Below are 19,971 nucleotides of genomic sequence, written 5' to 3' on the forward strand. Positions count from 1 at the left end.
TCGCACACATGGTGTCGCTCACATGGTGTCGCACACATGGTGTCGCACACATGGTGTCGCACACATGGTGTCACTCACATGGTGTACACGCACATGGTGTCACACGCACATGGTGTCACGCACATGGTGTCACACGCACATGGTGTCACACACATGGTGTCACACACATGGTGTGACACACATGGTGTCACATGCACATGGTGTCACACGCACATGGTGTCACGCACATGGTGTCACACGCACATGGTGTCACACACATGGTGTCGCACACATGGTGTCACTCACATGGTGTACACGCACATGGTGTCACACGCACATGGTGTCACGCACATGGTGTCACACGCACATGGTGTCACACACATGGTGTCACACACATGGTGTGACACACATGGTGTCACATGCACATGGTGTCACATGCACATGGTGTCACATGCACATGGTGTCACATGCACATGGTGTCAGGCACATGGTGTCAGGCACATGGTGTCGCACACATGGTGTCACACACATGGTGTCGCACACATGGTGTCGCTCACATGGTGTCGCACACATGGTGTCGCACACATGGTGTCGCTCACATGGTGTACATGCACATGGTGTACATGCACATGGTGTACATGCACGTGCACATGGTGTACACGCACATGGTGTACACGCACATGGTGTACATAAACATTGTGCACATAAACATTGTGTACATAAACATGGTGTACATAAACATGGTGTACATAAACATGGTGTACATAAACATGGTGTACATGCACATGGTGTACATAAACATGGTGTACATTAACATGGTGTACATAAACATGGTGTACATAAACATGGTGTACATAAACATGGTGTACATGCACATGGTGTACATGCACATGGTGTACATAAACATGGTGTACATAAACATGGTGTACATAAACATGGTGTACATGCACATGGTGTACATAAACATGGCGTACATAAACATGGTGTACATAAACATGGCGTACATGCACATGGTGTACATGCACATGGTGTACATGCACATGGTGTACATGCACATGGTGTATATAAACATGGTGTACATAAACATGGTGTACATAAACATGGTGTATATAAACATGGTGTACATGCACATGGTGTACATAAACATGGTGTACATGCACATGGTGTACATAAACATGGTGTACATGCACATGGTGTACATAAACATGGTGTACATGCACATGGTGTACATAAACATGGTGTACATGCACATGGTGTACATGCACATGGTGTACATAAACATGGTGTACATGCACATGGTGTACATAAACATGGTGTACATGCACATGGTGTACATAAACATGGTGTACATAAACATGGTGTACATAAACATGGTGTACATAAACATGGTGTACATAAACATGGTGTACATGCACATGGTGTACATAAACATGGTGTACATGCACATGGTGTACATAAACATGGTGTACATGCACATGGTGTACATAAACATGGTGTACATAAACATGGTGTACATGCACATGGTGTACATAAACATGGTGTACATAAACATGGTGTACATAAACATGGTGTACATAAACATGGTGTACATGCACATGGTGTACATGCACATGGTGTACATAAACATGGTGTACATGCACATGGTGTACATGCACATGGTGTACATGCACATGGTGTACATGCACATGGTGTACATAAACATGGTGTACATGCACATGGTGTACATAAACATGGTGTACATAAACATGGTGTACATGCACATGGTGTACATGCACATGGTGTACATAAACATGGTGTACATAAACATGGTGTACATAAACATGGTGTACATGCACATGGTGTACATGCACATGGTGTACATAAACATGGTGTACATGCACATGGTGTACATAAACATGGTGTACATAAACATGGTGTACATGCACATGGTGTACATGCACATGGTGTACATGCACATGGTGTACATAAACATGGTGTACATGCACATGGTGTACATAAACATGGTGTACATAAACATGGTGTACATGCACATGGTGTACATGCACATGGTGTACATGCACATGGCGTACATAAACATGGTGTACATAAACATGGTGTACATAAACATGGTGTACATGCACATGGTGTACATGCACATGGTGTACATGCACATGGTGTACATGCACATGGCGTACATAAACATGGTGTACATGCACATGGCGTACATAAACATGGTGTACATAAACATGGTGTACATGCACATGGTGTACATGCACATGGTGTACATGCACATGGTGTACATGCACATGGCGTACATAAACATGGTGTACATAAACATGGTGTACATAAACATGGTGTACATGCACATGGTGTACATAAACATGGTGTACATAAACATGGTGTACATAAACATGGTGTACATGCACATGGTGTACATAAACATGGTGTACATAAACATGGTGTACATAAACATGGTGTACATGCACATGGTGTACATAAACATGGTGTACATAAACATGGTGTACATAAACATGGTGTACATGCACATGGTGTACATAAACATGGTGTACATAAACATGGTGTACATAAACATGGTGTACATAAACATGGTGTACATAAACATGGTGTACATAAACATGGTGTACATAAACATGGTGTACATAAACATGGTGTACATAAACATGGTGTACATAAACATGGTGTACATAAACATGGTGTACATAAACATGGTGTACATAAACATGGTGTACCTGTTCCTTGGCTTGAGTCTGATCTGAGTCTGAGGCATCTGAAAAACACCAAATTACCCCTGTCAATCCTGTCTGTCACACCTGTCACTCACACCTGTCACTCACACCTGTCTCACCTGTCAGTCACACCTGTCACTCACACCTGTCACTCACACCTGTCTCACCTGTCACTCACACCTGTCACTCACACATGTCTCACCTGTCACTCACACCTGTCACTCACACCTGTCTCACCTGTCACTCACACCTGTCACTCACACCTGTCCCACCTGTCACTCACACCTGTCACTCACACCTGTCACTCACACCTGTCTCACCTGTCACTCACACCTGTCACTCACACCTGTCTCACCTGTCACTCACACCTGTCTCACCTGTCACTCACACCTGTCACTCACACCTGTCACTCACACCTGTCTCACCTGTCACTCACACCTGTCACTCACACCTGTCTCACCTGTCACTCACACCTGTCACTCACACCTGTCTCACCTGTCACAGTCTGTTCTTGGTTCTTCTCAGGTGATGATGCTTCTTCCTCTTTTTCACTGCTCAAACAAAAGTCATTCAGCAGAAGTTCAAAGAGGAAAGTAGTGACACAGGGTCACAGGGTCAGAGGGTCACAGGGTCACAGGGTCAGAGGGTCACAGGGTCACAGGGTCAGAGGGTCACAGGGTCAGAGGGTCACAGGGTCAGAGGGTCACAGGGTCAGTGGGTCAGAGGGTCAGAGGGTCACAGGGTCACAGGGTCAGAGGGTCACAGGGTCAGAGGGTCACAGGGTCAGAGGGTCACAGGGTCAGTGGGTCAGAGGGTCAGAGGGTCACAGGGTCACAGGGTCACAGGGTCAGAGGGTCACAGGGTCAGAGGGTCACAGGGTCAGAGGGTCACAGGGTCAGTGGGTCAGAGGGTCAGAGGGTCACAGGGTCACAGGGTCAGAGGGTCACAGGGTCAGAGGGTCACAGGGTCAGAGGGTCAGAGGGTCAAAGGGGCTGTACCTGACATAGCTGTGCACCTGCAAGTTACTGATGGATGAATATGATTGGTTCAGATGAACAAGCTCCTCCCCCTCCTCCAACAGTGCCGACCAATCACATGGCTGCTGTGGCTCTGGCTCCGCCTATGACACAGATCAGACCAATGAGAGCATTGTTTGATCTGAACTAAACCAGGACTAAACCATGTCTAAACCAGGACTAAACCAGGTCTAAACCAGGACTAAAGCTGGAATAAACCAGGTCTAAACCAGGTCTAAACCAGGACTAAACCAGGTCTAAACCAGAACTAAACCAGAACTAAACCAGAACTAAACCAGGACTAAACCAGAACTAAACTAGGACTAAAGCAGAACTAAAGCAGGACTAAACCAGGACTAAAGCAGGACTAAACCAGGACTAAAGCAGGACTAAACCAGAACTAAAGCAGAACTAAAGCAGGACTAAACCAGGACTAAAGCAGGACTAAACCAGGACTAAACCAGGACTAAACCAGAACTAAACCAGGACTAAACCAGAACTAAACTAGGACTAAAGCAGGACTAAACCAGGACTAAACCAGGACTAAACCAGAACTAAACCAGGACTAAACCAGAACTAAAGCAGGACTAAACCAGGACTAAAGCAGGACTAAACCAGGACTAAACCAGGTCTAAACCAGGACTAAACCAGGTCTAAACCAGGACTAAACCAGAACTAAACCAGGACTAAACCAGGACTAAAGCAGGACTAAACCAGGTCTAAACCAGGACTAAACCAGATCTAAACCAGGACTAAAGCAGGACTAAACCAGGACTAAACCAGGACTAAACTAGGACTAAAGCAGGACTAAACCAGGACTAAACCAGGACTAAACCAGAACTAAACCAGGACTAAACCAGAACTAAACCAGGACTAAACCAGAACTAAAGCAGGACAAACCTGGACTAGAATAAACCCAAACCAAGTGTACAGGACTAAATTATGCTTAATTTAGGAGAAAATAAGTGTGAAGACTTTTTTCTAACAAAGATTATTAAAATAAAATGTCCAAAAATAATAAACTATTTCTGAATTAAATATAAATATAAACATTCTCTCTCCAGACGCATCAGTCACAGATTTACACCTTTATTTGGTTCAAACGTCTCAAACCTGCTGCTCCTGGATCCACGACAAAAGCCCATTGAAGGTGAAACTGGCCCAGTCTGAGGCGTAATAGCTCCTCCTGCAGGAGGAGACCAGTAAAGACTCACAAGAGCACTCAGAGTGTCCTGTAGGAGGCGCAGAGTGAGGGAGGCGGCGAGTGAGGGAGGCGGCGAGTGAGGGAGGAGGCGAGTGAGGGAGGAGGCGAGTGAGGGAGGAGGCGAGTGAGGGAGGAGGCGAGTGAGGGAGGCGCAGAGTGAGGGAGGAGGCGAGTGAGGGAGGAGGCGAGTGAGGGAGGAGGCGAGTGAGGGAGGAGGCGAGTGAGGGAGGAGGCGAGTGAGGGAGGAGGCGAGTGAGGGTGGCGCAGAGTGAGGGAGGAGGCGAGTGAGGGAGGAGGCGAGTGAGGGAGGCGCAGAGTGAGGGAGGAGGCGAGTGAGGGAGGAGGCGAGTGAGGGAGGAGGCGAGTGAGGGAGGAGGCGGCGAGTGAGGGAGGAGGCGAGTGAGGGAGGAGGCGAGTGAGGGAGGAGGCGAGTGAGGGAGGCGCAGAGTGAGGGAGGAGGCGAGTGAGGGAGGAGGCGAGTGAGGGAGGCGCAGAGTGAGGGAGGAGGCGAGTGAGGGAGGAGGCGAGTGAGGGAGGAGGCGAGTGAGGGAGGCGCAGAGTGAGGGAGGAGGCGAGTGAGGGAGGAGGCGAGTGAGGGAGGAGGCGAGTGAGGGAGGAGGCGAGTGAGGGAGGCGCAGAGTGAGGGAGGAGGCGAGTGAGGGAGGAGGCGAGTGAGGGAGGAGGCGAGTGAGGGAGGCGCAGAGTGAGGGAGGAGGCGAGTGAGGGAGGAGGCGAGTGAGGGAGGAGGCGAGTGAGGGAGGAGGCGAGTGAGGGAGGAGGCGGCGAGTGAGGGAGGAGGCGGCGAGTGAGGGAGGAGGCGGCGAGTGAGGGAGGAGGCGAGTGAGGGAGGAGGCGAGTGAGGGAGGAGGCGGCGAGTGAGGGAGGAGGCTAGTGAGGGAGGAGGCGAGTGAGGGAGGAGGCGGCGAGTGAGGAAGGAGGCGAGTGAGGGAGGAGGCGAGTGAGGGAGGCGCAGAGTGAGGGAGGAGGCGAGTGAGGGAGGAGGCGAGTGAGGGAGGAGGCGAGTGAGGGAGGAGGCAAGTGAGGGAGGAGGCGGCGAGTGAGGGAGGAGGCGAGTGAGGGAGGAGGCGAGTGAGGGAGGAGGCGAGTGAGGGAGGCGCAGAGTGAGGGAGGAGGCGAGTGAGGGAGGAGGCGAGTGAGGGAGGCGCAGAGTGAGGGAGGAGGCGAGTGAGGGAGGAGGCGAGTGAGGGAGGAGGCGAGTGAGGGAGGCGCAGAGTGAGGGAGGAGGCGAGTGAGGGAGGAGGCGAGTGAGGGAGGAGGCGAGTGAGGGAGGAGGCGGCGAGTGAGGGAGGAGGCGAGTGAGGGAGGAGGCGAGTGAGGGAGGAGGCGAGTGAGGGAGGAGGCGAGTGAGGGAGGAGGCGAGTGAGGGAGGAGGCGAGTGAGGGAGGCGGCGAGTGAGGGAGGGAGGAGGCGAGTGAGGGAGGAGGCGAGTGAGGGAGGAGGCGAGTGAGGGAGGAGGCGAGTGAGGGAGGAGGCGGCGAGTGAGGGAGGAGGCGAGTGAGGGAGGAGGCGAGTGAGAGGCGAGTGAGGGAGGAGGCGAGTGAGGGAGGCGCAGAGTGAGGGAGGAGGCGAGTGAGGGAGGAGGCGAGTGAGGGAGGAGGCGAGTGAGGGAGGAGGCGAGTGAGGGAGGCGCAGAGTGAGGGAGGAGGCGAGTGAGGGAGGCGCAGAGTGAGGGGGGAGGCGAGTGAGGGAGGCGCAGAGTGAGGGGGGAGGCGAGTGAGGGAGGAGGCGAGTGAGGGAGGAGGCGAGTGAGGGAGGCGCAGAGTGAGGGAGGAGGCGAGTGAGGGAGGAGGCGAGTGAGGGAGGAGGCGAGTGAGGGAGGAGGCGGCGAGTGAGGGAGGAGGCGAGTGAGGGAGGAGGCGAGTGAGGGAGGAGGCGAGTGAGGGAGGAGGCGAGTGAGGGAGGCGCAGAGTGAGGGAGGAGGCAAGTGAGGGAGGAGGCGAGTGAGGGAGGAGGCGAGTGAGGGAGGTGCAGAGTGAGGGAGGAGGCGAGTGAGGGAGGAGGCGAGTGAGGGAGGAGGCGAGTGAGGGAGGAGGCGAGCGAGGGAGGCGCAGAGTGAGGGAGGAGGCGAGTGAGGGAGGGAGGAGGCGAGTGAGGGAGAGGCGAGTGAGGGAGGAGGCGAGTGAGGGAGGCACAGAGTGAGGGAGGAGGCGAGTGAGGGAGGCGCAGAGTGAGGGAGGAGGCGAGTGAGGGAGGCGCAGAGTGAGGGAGGAGGCGAGTGAGGGAGGAGGCGAGTGAGGGAGGAGGCGAGTGAGGGAGGCGCAGAGTGAGGGAGGAGGCGAGTGAGGGAGGAGGCGAGTGAGGGTGGCGCAGAGTGAGGGAGGAGGCGAGTGAGGGAGGAGGCGGCGAGTGAGGGAGGCACAGAGTGAGGGAGGAGGCGAGTGAGGGAGGCGCAGAGTGAGGGAGGAGGCGAGTGAGGGAGGCGCAGAGTGAGGGAGGAGGCGAGTGAGGGAGGAGGCGAGTGAGGGAGGCACAGAGTGAGGGAGGAGGCGAGTGAGGGAGGCGCAGAGTGAGGGAGGAGGCGAGTGAGGGAGGCGCAGAGTGAGGGAGGAGGCGAGTGAGGGAGGAGGCGAGTGAGGGAGGAGGCGAGTGAGGGAGGCGCAGAGTGAGGGAGGAGGCGAGTGAGGGAGGAGGCGAGTGAGGGAGGAGGCGAGTGAGGGAGGAGGCGAGTGAGGGTGGCGCAGAGTCAGGGAGGAGGCGAGTGAGGGAGGAGGCGAGTGAGGGAGGCGCAGAGTGAGGGAGGAGGCGAGTGAGGGAGGAGGCGGCGAGTGAGGGAGGAGGCGAGTGAGGGAGGCGGCGAGTGAGGGAGGCGGCGAGTGAGGGAGGAGGCGGCGAGTGAGGGAGGAGGCGAGTGAGGGAGGAGGTGAGTGAGGGAGGAGGCGAGTGAGGGAGGAGGCGAGTGAGGGAGGAGGCGAGTGAGGGAGGAGGCGGCGAGTGAGGGAGGAGGCGAGTGAGGGAGGAGGCGAGTGAGGGAGGAGGCGAGTGAGGGAGGCGCAGAGTGAGGGAGGAGGCGAGTGAGGGAGGAGGCGAGTGAGGGAGGAGGCGAGTGAGGGAGGAGGCGAGTGAGGGAGGAGGCGAGTGAGGGAGGAGGCGAGTGAGGGAGGCGCAGAGTGAGGGAGGAGGCGAGTGAGGGAGGAGGCGAGTGAGGGAGGCGCAGAGTGAGGGAGGAGGCGAGTGAGGGAGGAGGCGAGTGAGGGAGGCGCAGAGTGAGGGAGGAGGCGAGTGAGGGAGGAGGCGAGTGAGGGAGGAGGCGAGTGAGGGAGGAGGCGGCGAGTGAGGGAGGAGGCGAGTGAGGGAGGAGGCGAGTGAGGGAGGAGGCGAGTGAGGGAGGCGCAGAGTGAGGGAGGAGGCGAGTGAGGGAGGAGGCGAGTGAGGGAGGAGGCGAGTGAGGGAGGAGGCGAGTGAGGGAGGAGGCGGCGAGTGAGGGAGGCGGCGAGTGAGGGAGGCGGCGAGTGAGGGAGGGAGGAGGCGAGTGAGGGAGGGGGCGAGTGAGGGAGGAGGCGGCGAGTGAGGGAGGAGGCGAGTGAGGGAGGAGGCGAGTGAGGGAGGCGCAGAGTGAGGGAGGAGGCGAGTGAGGGAGGAGGCGAGTGAGGGAGGCGCAGAGTGAGGGAGGAGGCGAGTGAGGGAGGAGGCGAGTGAGGGAGGAGGCGAGTGAGGGAGGCGCAGAGTGAGGGAGGAGGCGAGTGAGGGAGGAGGCGAGTGAGGGAGGAGGCGAGTGAGGGAGGAGGCGGCGAGTGAGGGAGGAGGCGAGTGAGGGAGGAGGCGAGTGAGGGAGGAGGCGAGTGAGGGAGGCGCAGAGTGAGGGAGGAGGCGAGTGAGGGAGGCGCAGAGTGAGGGAGGAGGCGAGTGAGGGAGGCGCAGAGTGAGGGAGGAGGCGGCGAGTGAGGGAGGAGGCGAGTGAGGGAGGCGGCGAGTGAGGGAGGCGCAGAGTGAGGGAGGAGGCGGCGAGTGAGGGAGGAGGCGAGTGAGGGAGGAGGCGAGTGAGGGAGGCGCAGAGTGAGGGAGGAGGCGAGTGAGGGAGGAGGCGAGTGAGGGAGGAGGCGAGTGAGGGAGGCGCAGAGTGAGGGAGGAGGCGAGTGAGGGAGGAGGCGAGTGAGGGAGGAGGCGAGTGAGGGAGGAGGCGGCGAGTGAGGGAGGAGGCGAGTGAGGGAGGAGGCGAGTGAGGGAGGAGGCGAGTGAGGGAGGCGCAGAGTGAGGGAGGAGGCGAGTGAGGGAGGAGGCGAGTGAGGGAGGAGGCGAGTGAGGGAGGAGGCGAGTGAGGGAGGAGGCGGCGAGTGAGGGAGGCGGCGAGTGAGGGAGGGAGGAGGCGAGTGAGGGAGGAGGCGAGTGAGGGAGGAGGCGAGTGAGGGAGGAGGCGAGTGAGGGAGGAGGCGGCGAGTGAGGGAGGAGGCGAGTGAGGGAGGAGGCGAGTGAGAGGCGAGTGAGGGAGGAGGCGAGTGAGGGAGGCGCAGAGTGAGGGAGGAGGCGAGTGAGGGAGGAGGCGAGTGAGGGAGGAGGCGAGTGAGGGAGGAGGCGAGTGAGGGAGGCGCAGAGTGAGGGAGGAGGCGAGTGAGGGAGGCGCAGAGTGAGGGGGGAGGCGAGTGAGGGAGGCGCAGAGTGAGGGGGGAGGCGAGTGAGGGAGGAGGCGAGTGAGGGAGGAGGCGAGTGAGGGAGGCGCAGAGTGAGGGAGGAGGCGAGTGAGGGAGGAGGCGAGTGAGGGAGGAGGCGAGTGAGGGAGGAGGCGGCGAGTGAGGGAGGAGGCGAGTGAGGGAGGAGGCGAGTGAGGGAGGAGGCGAGTGAGGGAGGAGGCGAGTGAGGGAGGCGCAGAGTGAGGGAGGAGGCAAGTGAGGGAGGAGGCGAGTGAGGGAGGAGGCGAGTGAGGGAGGTGCAGAGTGAGGGAGGAGGCGAGTGAGGGAGGAGGCGAGTGAGGGAGGAGGCGAGTGAGGGAGGAGGCGAGCGAGGGAGGCGCAGAGTGAGGGAGGAGGCGAGTGAGGGAGGGAGGAGGCGAGTGAGGGAGAGGCGAGTGAGGGAGGAGGCGAGTGAGGGAGGCACAGAGTGAGGGAGGAGGCGAGTGAGGGAGGCGCAGAGTGAGGGAGGAGGCGAGTGAGGGAGGCGCAGAGTGAGGGAGGAGGCGAGTGAGGGAGGAGGCGAGTGAGGGAGGAGGCGAGTGAGGGAGGCGCAGAGTGAGGGAGGAGGCGAGTGAGGGAGGAGGCGAGTGAGGGAGGAGGCGAGTGAGGGAGGAGGCGAGTGAGGGTGGCGCAGAGTCAGGGAGGAGGCGAGTGAGGGAGGAGGCGAGTGAGGGAGGCGCAGAGTGAGGGAGGAGGCGAGTGAGGGAGGCGGCGAGTGAGGGAGGCGGCGAGTGAGGGAGGAGGCGGCGAGTGAGGGAGGAGGCGAGTGAGGGAGGAGGTGAGTGAGGGAGGAGGCGAGTGAGGGAGGAGGCGAGTGAGGGAGGAGGCGAGTGAGGGAGGAGGCGGCGAGTGAGTGAGGAGGCGAGTGAGGGAGGAGGCGAGTGAGGGAGGAGGCGAGTGAGGGAGGCGCAGAGTGAGGGAGGAGGCGAGTGAGGGAGGAGGCGAGTGAGGGAGGAGGCGAGTGAGGGAGGAGGCGAGTGAGGGAGGAGGCGAGTGAGGGAGGCGCAGAGTGAGGGAGGAGGCGAGTGAGGGAGGAGGCGAGTGAGGGAGGCGCAGAGTGAGGGAGGAGGCGAGTGAGGGAGGAGGCGAGTGAGGGAGGCGCAGAGTGAGGGAGGAGGCGAGTGAGGGAGGAGGCGAGTGAGGGAGGAGGCGAGTGAGGGAGGAGGCGGCGAGTGAGGGAGGAGGCGAGTGAGAGAGGAGGCGAGTGAGGGAGGAGGCGAGTGAGGGAGGCGCAGAGTGAGGGAGGAGGCGAGTGAGGGAGGAGGCGAGTGAGGGAGGAGGCGAGTGAGGGAGGAGGCGAGTGAGGGAGGAGGCGGCGAGTGAGGGAGGCGGCGAGTGAGGGAGGCGGCGAGTGAGGGAGGGAGGAGGCGAGTGAGGGAGGCGGCGAGTGAGGGAGGGAGGAGGCGAGTGAGGGAGGGGGCGAGTGAGGGAGGAGGCGGCGAGTGAGGGAGGAGGCGAGTGAGGGAGGAGGCGAGTGAGGGAGGCGCAGAGTGAGGGAGGAGGCGAGTGAGGGAGGAGGCGAGTGAGGGAGGCGCAGAGTGAGGGAGGAGGCGAGTGAGGGAGGAGGCGAGTGAGGGAGGAGGCGAGTGAGGGAGGCGCAGAGTGAGGGAGGAGGCGAGTGAGGGAGGAGGCGAGTGAGGGAGGAGGCGAGTGAGGGAGGAGGCGGCGAGTGAGGGAGGAGGCGAGTGAGGGAGGAGGCGAGTGAGGGAGGAGGCGAGTGAGGGAGGCGCAGAGTGAGGGAGGAGGCGAGTGAGGGAGGCGCAGAGTGAGGGAGGAGGCGAGTGAGGGAGGCGCAGAGTGAGGGAGGAGGCGGCGAGTGAGGGAGGAGGCGAGTGAGGGAGGCGGCGAGTGAGGGAGGCGCAGAGTGAGGGAGGAGGCGGCGAGTGAGGGAGGAGGCGAGTGAGGGAGGCGGCGAGTGAGGGAGGCGCAGAGTGAGGGAGGAGGCGGCGAGTGAGGGAGGAGGCGAGTGAGGGAGGAGGCGAGTGAGGGAGGAGGCGAGTGAGGGAGGAGGCGAGTGAGGGAGGCGCAGAGTGAGGGAGGCGCAGAGTGAGGGAGGAGGCGGCGAGTGAGGGAGGAGGCGAGTGAGGGAGGCGCAGAGTGAGGGAGGAGGCGGCGAGTGAGGGAGGAGGCGAGTGAGGGAGGCGGCGAGTGAGGGAGGCGCAGAGTGAGGGAGGAGGCGGCGAGTGAGGGAGGAGGCGAGTGAGGGAGGCGGCGAGTGAGGGAGGCGCAGAGTGAGGGAGGAGGCGGCGAGTGAGGGAGGCGGCGAGTGAGGACTCACCTGTCCAAGTGCAGAACCCTCTGTCCCACTCTGGAGCAGGCAGCGGCCACAACCGACTCACACAGACCTGCAATCACCTTAAATATCACTTAAATATCACCTTAAATATCACTTAAATATCACCTTAAATATCACTTAAATATCACCTTAAATATCACTTAAATATCACTTAAATATCACCTTAAATATCACTTAAATATCACTTAAATATCACCTTAAATATCACTTAAATATCACTTAAATATCACCTTAAATATCACCTTAAATATCACTTAAATATCACTTAAATATCACTTAAATATCACCTTAAATATCACTTAAATGTCACTTAAATATCACCTTAAATATCACCTTAAATATCACCTTAAATATCACTTAAATATCACTTAAATATCACTTAAATATCACCTTAAATATCACTTAAATATCACTTAAATATCACTTAAATATCACCTTAAATATCACCTTAAATATCACTTAAATATCACTTAAATATCACTTAAATATCACTTAAATGTCACTTAAATATCACCTTAAATATCACTTAAATATCACCTTAAATATCACTTAAATATCACCTTAAATATCACTTAAATATCACCTTAAATATCACTTAAATATCACTTAAATATCACCTTAAATATCACCTTAAATATCACCTTAAATATCACTTAAATATCACTTAAATATCACTTAAATATCACCTTAAATATCACTTAAATATCACTTAAATATCACCTTAAATATCACTTAAATATCACCTTAAATATCACCTTAAATATCACCTTAAATATCACTTAAATATCACTTAAATATCACTTAAATATCACCTTAAATATCACTTAAATATCACTTAAATATCACCTTACATATCACTTAAATATCACCTTAAATATCACTTAAATATCACTTAAATATCACTTAAATATCACCTTAAATATCACCTTAAATATCACCTTAAATATCACTTAAATATCACCTTAAATATCACCTTAAATATCACTTAAATATCACCTTAAATATCACTTAAATATCACTTAAATATCACCTTAAATATCACTTAAATATCACTTAAATATCACCTTAAATATCACTTAAATATCACTTAAATATCACTTAAATATCACCTTAAATATCACTTAAATATCACCTTAAATATCACTTAAATATCACCTTAAATATCACCTTAAATATCACTTAAATATCACTTAAATATCACTTAAATATCACCTTGAATATCACTTAAATATCACTTAAATATCACTTAAATATCACCTTAAATATCACTTAAATATCACCTTAAATATCACCTAAATATCACTTAAATATCACTTAAATATCACCTTAAATATCACTTAAATATCACTTAAATATCACTTAAATATCACTTAAATATCACCTTAAATATCACTTAAATATCACTTAAATATCACTTAAATATCATTTAAATATCACTTAAATATCACCTTAAATATCACCTTAAATATCACTTAAATATCACTTAAATATCACCTTAAATATCACCTTAAATATCACCTTAAATATCACTTAAATATCACTTAAATATCACCTTGAATATCACCTTGAATATCACTTAAATATCACTTAAATATCACTTAAATATCACTTAAATATCACCTTAAATATCACCTTAAATATCACCTTAAATATCACTTAAATATCACCTTAAATATCACCTTAAATATCACTTAAATATCACTTAAATATCACTTAAATATCACTTAAATATCACTTAAATATCACTAACAACATCAATAACTGTCAGTCATCAGTAACTGTCAGTCATCAGTAACTGTCAGTAACTGTCAGTCATCAGTAACTGTCAGTAACTGTCAGTCATCAATAACTGTCAGTCATCAGTAACTGTCAGTCATCAGTAACTGTCAGTAACTGTCAGTCATCAGTAACTGTCAGTCATCAGTAACTGTCAGTCATCAATAACTGTCAGTCATCAATAACTGTCAGTCATCAGTAACTGTCAGTCATCAGTAACTGTCAGTAACTGTCAGTCATCAATAACTGTCAGTCATCAGTAACTGTCAGTCATCAGTAACTGTCAGTCATCAGTAACTGTCAGTCATCAGTAACTGTCAGTAACTGTCAGTCATCAATAACTGTCAGTCATCAGTAACTGTCAGTCATCAGTAACTGTCAGTAACTGTCAGTCATCAATAACTGTCAGTCATCAGTAACTGTCAGTCATCAATAACTGTCAGTCATCAATAACTGTCAGTCATCAGTAACTGTCAGTCATCAGTAACTGTCAGTCATCAGTAACTGTCAGTAACTGTCAGTCATCAATAACTGTCAGTCATCAATAACTGTCAGTCATCAGTAACTGTCAGTAACTGTCAGTAACTGTCAGTCATCAGTAACTGTCAGTCATCAGTAACTGTCAGTCATCAGTAACTGTCAGTCATCAATAACTGTCAGTCATCAATAACTGTCAGTCATCAGTAACTGTCAGTAACTGTCAGTCATCAATAACTGTCAGTCATCAGCAACTGTCAGTCATCAGTAACTGTCAGTCATCAATAACTGTCAGTAACTGTCAGTCATCAGTAACTGTCAGTCATCAGTAACTGTCAGTCATCAGTAACTGTCAGTAACTGTCAGTCATCAGTAACTGTCAGTAACTGTCAGTCATCAATAACTGTCAGTCATCAATAACTGTCAGTCATCAGTAACTGTCAGTAACTGTCAGTAACTGTCAGTCATCAGTAACTGTCAGTAACTGTCAGTCATCAATAACTGTCAGTCATCAGTAACTGTCAGTCATCAGTAACTGTCAGTCATCAGTAACTGTCAGTAACTGTCAGTCATCAGTAACTGTCAGTCATCAGTAACTGTCAGTCATCAGTAACTGTCAGTCATCAATAACTGTCAGTCATCAATAACTGTCAGTCATCAGTAACTGTCAGTCATCAGTAACTGTCAGTCATCAGTAACTGTCAGTAACTGTCAGTCATCAGTAACTGTCAGTCATCAGTAACTGTCAGTCATCAGTAACTGTCAGTCATCAATAACTGTCAGTCATCAATAACTGTCAGTCATCAGTAACTGTCAGTCATCAGTAACTGTCAGTCATCAGTAACTGTCAGTAACTGTCAGTCATCAATAACTGTCAGTCATCAGCAACTGTCAGTAACTGTCAGTCATCAGTAACTGTCAGTCATCAGTAACTGTCAGTAACTGTCAGTCATCAGTAACTGTCAGTAACTGTCAGTCATCAATAACTGTCAGTCATCAATAACTGTCAGTCATCAATAACTGTCAGTCATCAATAACTGTCAGTCATCAGTAACTGTCAGTCATCAGTAACTGTCTGTAACTGTCAGTCATCAGTAACTGTCAGTCATCAGTAACTGTCAGTCATCAATAACTGTCAGTCATCAATAACTGTCAGTCATCAGTAACTGTCAGTAACTGTCAGTAACTGTCAGTCATCAGTAACTGTCAGTCATCAGTAACTGTCAGTCATCAATAACTGTCAGTCATCAATAACTGTCAGTCATCAGTAACTGTCAGTCATCAGTAACTGTCTGTAACTGTCAGTCATCAATAACTGTCAGTCATCAGTAACTGTCAGTCATCAATAACTGTCAGTCATCAATAACTGTCAGTCATCAGTAACTGTCAGTCATCAGTAACTGTCAGTCATCAGTAACTGTCAGTCATCAGTAACTGTCAGTAACTGTCAGTCATCAGTAACTGTCAGTCATCAGTAACTGTCAGTCATCAGTAACTGTCAGTCATCAATAACTGTCAGTCATCAATAACTGTCAGTCATCAATAACTGTCAGTCATCAGTAACTGTCAGTAACTGTCAGTCATCAATAACTGTCAGTCATCAGTAACTGTCAGTAACTGTCAGTCATCAGTAACTGTCAGTCATCAATAACTGTCAGTCATCAATAACTGTCAGTCATCAGTAACTGTCAGTCATCAGTAACTGTCAGTCATCAATAACTGTCAGTAACTGTCAGTCATCAGTAACTGTCAGTCATCAGTAACTGTCAGTCATCAGTAACTGTCAGTAACTGTCAGTCATCAGTAACTGTCAGTCATCAGTAACTGTCAGTCATCAGTAACTGTCAGTCATCAGTAACTGTCAGTCATCAATAACTGTCAGTAACTGTCAGTCATCAGTAACTGTCAGTCATCAGTAACTGTCAGTCATCAGTAACTGTCAGTAACTGTCAGTCATCAGTAACTGTCAGTCATCAGTAACTGTCAGTAACTGTCAGTCATCAGTAACTGTCAGTCATCAGTAACTGTCAGTCATCAGTAGCCCACACTCCGGTCACGTGACTCTGTCTGACGCATCATAAACAGCATCGTTTGTCTCATATTTGACAGTTTGTCTCATATTTGACAGTTTGTCTCATATTTGACAGTTTGTCTCATATTTGACAGTTTGTCTCATATTTGACAGTTTGTCTCATATTTGACAGTTTGTCTCATATTTGACAGTTTGTCTCATATTTGACAGTTTGTCTCATATTTGACAGTTTGTCTCATATTTGACAGTTTGTCTCATATTTGACAGTTTGTCTCATATTTGACAGTTTGTCTCATATTTGACAGTTTGTCTCATATTTGACAGTTTGTCTCATATTTGACAGTTTGTCTCATATTTGACAGTTTGTCTCATATTTGACAGTTTGTCTCATATTTGACAGTTTGTCTCATATTTGACAGTTTGTCTCATATTTGACGACTTGTCGTTAGTTTGAGACTGAAACATTTGGATTATTACAATATTTCATTTGTTTACATAAATCGACTGAAAACGCTGCGAACACCACGCGCTTTAGCCGCTAGCCTGTTCCATTGACAATGCCTGTGTCCGTTAGCACGGAGCTAACGCCCGGCCCGGCTCTGCTACAGCGGGATTTAAAGCTGAGGATCTGAGCTGAGCCGGGACCAGGCCCGAGTCTAGTCCCAGGCCGAGCCGAGCCGAGCCGAGCCACAGAGCCGAGCCGAGCCACAGAGCCGAGCCGAGCCGAGCCAAAGAGCCGAGCCACAGAGCCGAGCCGAGCCACAGAGCCGAGCCTCAGAGCCGAGCCACAGAGCCGAGCCTCAGAGCCGAGCCTCAGAGCCGAGCCTCAGAGCCGAGCCACAGAGCCGAGCCTCAGAGCCGAGCCGAGCCGAGCCACAGAGCCGAGCCTCAGAGCCGAGCCTCAGAGCCGAGCCGAGCCGAGCCTCAGAGCCGAGCCGAGCCGAGCCAAAGAGCCGAGCCACAGAGCCGAGCCGAGCCACAGAGCCGAGCCACAGAGCCGAGCCTCAGAGCCGAGCCACAGAGCCGAGCCTCAGAGCCGAGCCGAGCCGAGCCTCAGAGCCGAGCCACAGAGCCACAGAGCCGTACCTGTGCCCACGATCACCACATCGAACTCTGAAGGCAGTTCCTCCGCCGCCATGTTGGCTCTGACTGACAGTCACGTGACACGGAGCTGTGCATGTGGGAGGAGCCTGTGGAGGGCGCTAGAGAGCCTTTAGTTAAACCAGGACTAAACCAGGTCTAAACCAGGTCTAAACCAGGACTAAACCAGGTCTAAACCAGGTCTAAACCAGGACTAAACCAGGACTAAACCAGGACTAAACCAGGACTAAACCAGGTCTAAACCAGGACTAAACCAGGTCTAAACCAGGTCTAACCAGGACTAAACCAGGTCTAAACCAGGACTAAACCAGGACTAAACCAGGTCTAAACCAGGTCTAAACCAGGACTAAACCAGGACTAAACCAGGACTAAACCAGGTCTAAACCAGGACTAAACCAGGTCTAAACCAGGACTAAAGCAGGTCTAAACCAGGACTAAACCAGGACTAAACCAGGTCTAAACCAGGTCTAAACCAGGACTAAACCAGGTCTAAACCAGGTCTAAACCAGGACTAAACCAGGTCTAAACCAGGACTAAACCAGGACTAAACCAGGTCTAAACCAGGACTAAACCAGGTCTAAACCAGGTCTAACCAGGACTAAACCAGGTCTAAACCAGGACTAAACCAGGACTAAACCAGGTCTAAACCAGGTCTAAACCAGGACTAAACCAGGACTAAACCAGGACTAAACCAGGTCTAAACCAGGACTAAACCAGGTCTAAACCAGGTCTAACCAGGACTAAACCAGGACTAAACCAGGACTAAACCAGGACTAAACCAGGTCTAAACCAGGACTAAACCAGGTCTAAACCAGGACTAAACCAGGTCTAAACCAGGTCTAAACCAGGTCTAAACCAGGACTAAACCAGGACTAAACCAGGTCTAAACCAGGTCTAAACCAGGTCTAAACCAGGACTAAACCAGGACTAAACCAGGTCTAAACCAGGACTAAACCAGGACTAAACCAGGACTAAACCAGGTCTAAACCAGGACTAAACCAGGACTAAACCAGGACTAAACCAGGTCTAAACCAGGTCTAAACCAGGACTAAACCAGGACTAAACCAGGTCTAAACCAGGTCTAAACCAGGACTAAACCAGGACTAAACCAGGACTAAACCAGGTCTAAACCAAGACTAAACCAGAACTAAACCAGGACTAAAGCAGGTCTAAACCAGGACTAAACCAGGACTAAACCAAGACTAAACCAGGACTAAACCAGGTCTAAACCAGGACTAAACCAGGTCTAAACCAGGTCTAAACCAAGTCTAAACCAGGTCTAAACCAAGACTAAACCAGGACTAAAGCAAGACTAAACCAGGACTAAACCAGGACTAAACCAGGACTAAACCAGGACTAAACCAGGACTAAACCAAGACTAAACCAGGACTAAACCAGGACTAAACCAGGACTAAACCAGGACTAAACCAGGTCTAAACCAGGACTAAACCAGGTCTAAACCAGGTCTAAACCAGGACTAAACCAGGACTAAACCAGGACTAAACCAGGACTAAACCAGGACTAAACCAGGTCTAAACCAGGTCTAAACCAGGACTAAACCAGGACTAAACCAGGTCTAAACCAGGACTAAACCAGGACTAAACCAGGTCTAAACCAGGTCTAAACCAGGACTAAACCAGGTCTAAACCAGGACTAAACCAGGACTAAACCAGGACTAAACCAGGTCTAAACCAGAACTAAACCAGGACTAAACCAGGACTAAACCAGGACTAAACCAGGACTAAACCAGGTCTAAACCAGGTCTAAACCAGGACTAAACCAGGTCTAAACCAGGACTAAACCAGGACTAAACCAGGACTAAACCAGGTCTAAACCAAGACTAAACCAGAACTAAACCAGGACTAAAGCAGGTCTAAATCAGGACTAAACCAGGACTAAACCAAGACTAAACCAGGACTAAACCAGGTCTAAACCAGGACTAAACCAGGTCTAAACCAGGTCTAAACCAAGTCTAAACCAGGTCTAAACCAGGACTAAACCAGGTCTAAACCAAGACTAAACCAGGACTAAACCAAGACTAAACCACGTCTAAACCAGGACTAAACCAGGACTAAACCAAGACTAAACCAGGACTAAACCAGGACTAAACCAGGTCTAAACCAGGTCTAAACCAGGACTAAACCAGGTCTAAACCAGGTCTAAACCAGGACTAAACCAGGACTAAACCAGGACTAAACCAGGACTAAACCAGGACTAAACCAGGTCTAAACCAGGTCTAAACCAGGACTAAACCAGGACTAAACCAGGTCTAAACCAGGACTAAACCAGGACTAAACCAGGTCTAAACCAGGTCTAAACCAGGACTAAACCAGGTCTAAACCAGGTCTAAACCAGGACTAAACCAGGACTAAACCAGGACTAAACCAGGACTAAAGCAGGTCTAAACCAGAACTAAACCAGGACTAAACCAGGACTAAACCAGGTCTAAACCAGGTCTAAACCAGGACTAAACCAGGACTAAACCAGGTCTAAACCAGGTCTAAACCAGGACTAAACCAGGACTAAACCAGGACTAAACCAGGACTAAACCAGGTCTAAACCAGGTCTAAACCAGGACTAAACCAGGACTAAACCAGGACTAAACCAGGACTAAACCAGGTCTAAACCAGGTCTAAACCAGGACTAAACCAGGTCTAAACCAGGACTAAACCAGGACTAAACCAGGACTAAACCAGGTCTAAACCAAGACTAAACCAGAACTAAACCAGGACTAAACCA

At 51.2% G+C, this 19,971-nt stretch overlaps 1 protein-coding gene across 1 annotated transcript in view; it reads right to left on the bottom strand.

The window, feature by feature from the left end:
• Positions 1–17,341, bottom strand: part of chm (CHM Rab escort protein) — an 84,589-nt gene extending 67,248 nt beyond the window's left edge. The window contains exons 1-6 of the mRNA XM_072459683.1: positions 17,218–17,341; positions 11,829–11,895; positions 4,835–4,907; positions 3,704–3,825; positions 3,201–3,256; positions 2,709–2,746 (exon numbers count right to left, since the gene is read on the bottom strand). Coding sequence (XP_072315784.1) covers positions 2,709–2,746; positions 3,201–3,256; positions 3,704–3,825; positions 4,835–4,907; positions 11,829–11,895; positions 17,218–17,269 — 408 coding nt within the window. The 5' untranslated portion in view covers positions 17,270–17,341. The remainder of the gene's footprint in view (positions 1–2,708; positions 2,747–3,200; positions 3,257–3,703; positions 3,826–4,834; positions 4,908–11,828; positions 11,896–17,217) is intronic.
• Positions 17,342–19,971: the final 2,630 nt, after the last annotated feature.

Source organism: Eucyclogobius newberryi, unplaced genomic scaffold (genome assembly GCF_026437365.1).
Source record: "Eucyclogobius newberryi isolate DKJ021-1_F unplaced genomic scaffold, fEucNew1.0.hap1 SCAF_25, whole genome shotgun sequence".
NCBI classification, from domain to species: domain Eukaryota; kingdom Metazoa; phylum Chordata; class Actinopteri; order Gobiiformes; family Gobiidae; genus Eucyclogobius; species Eucyclogobius newberryi.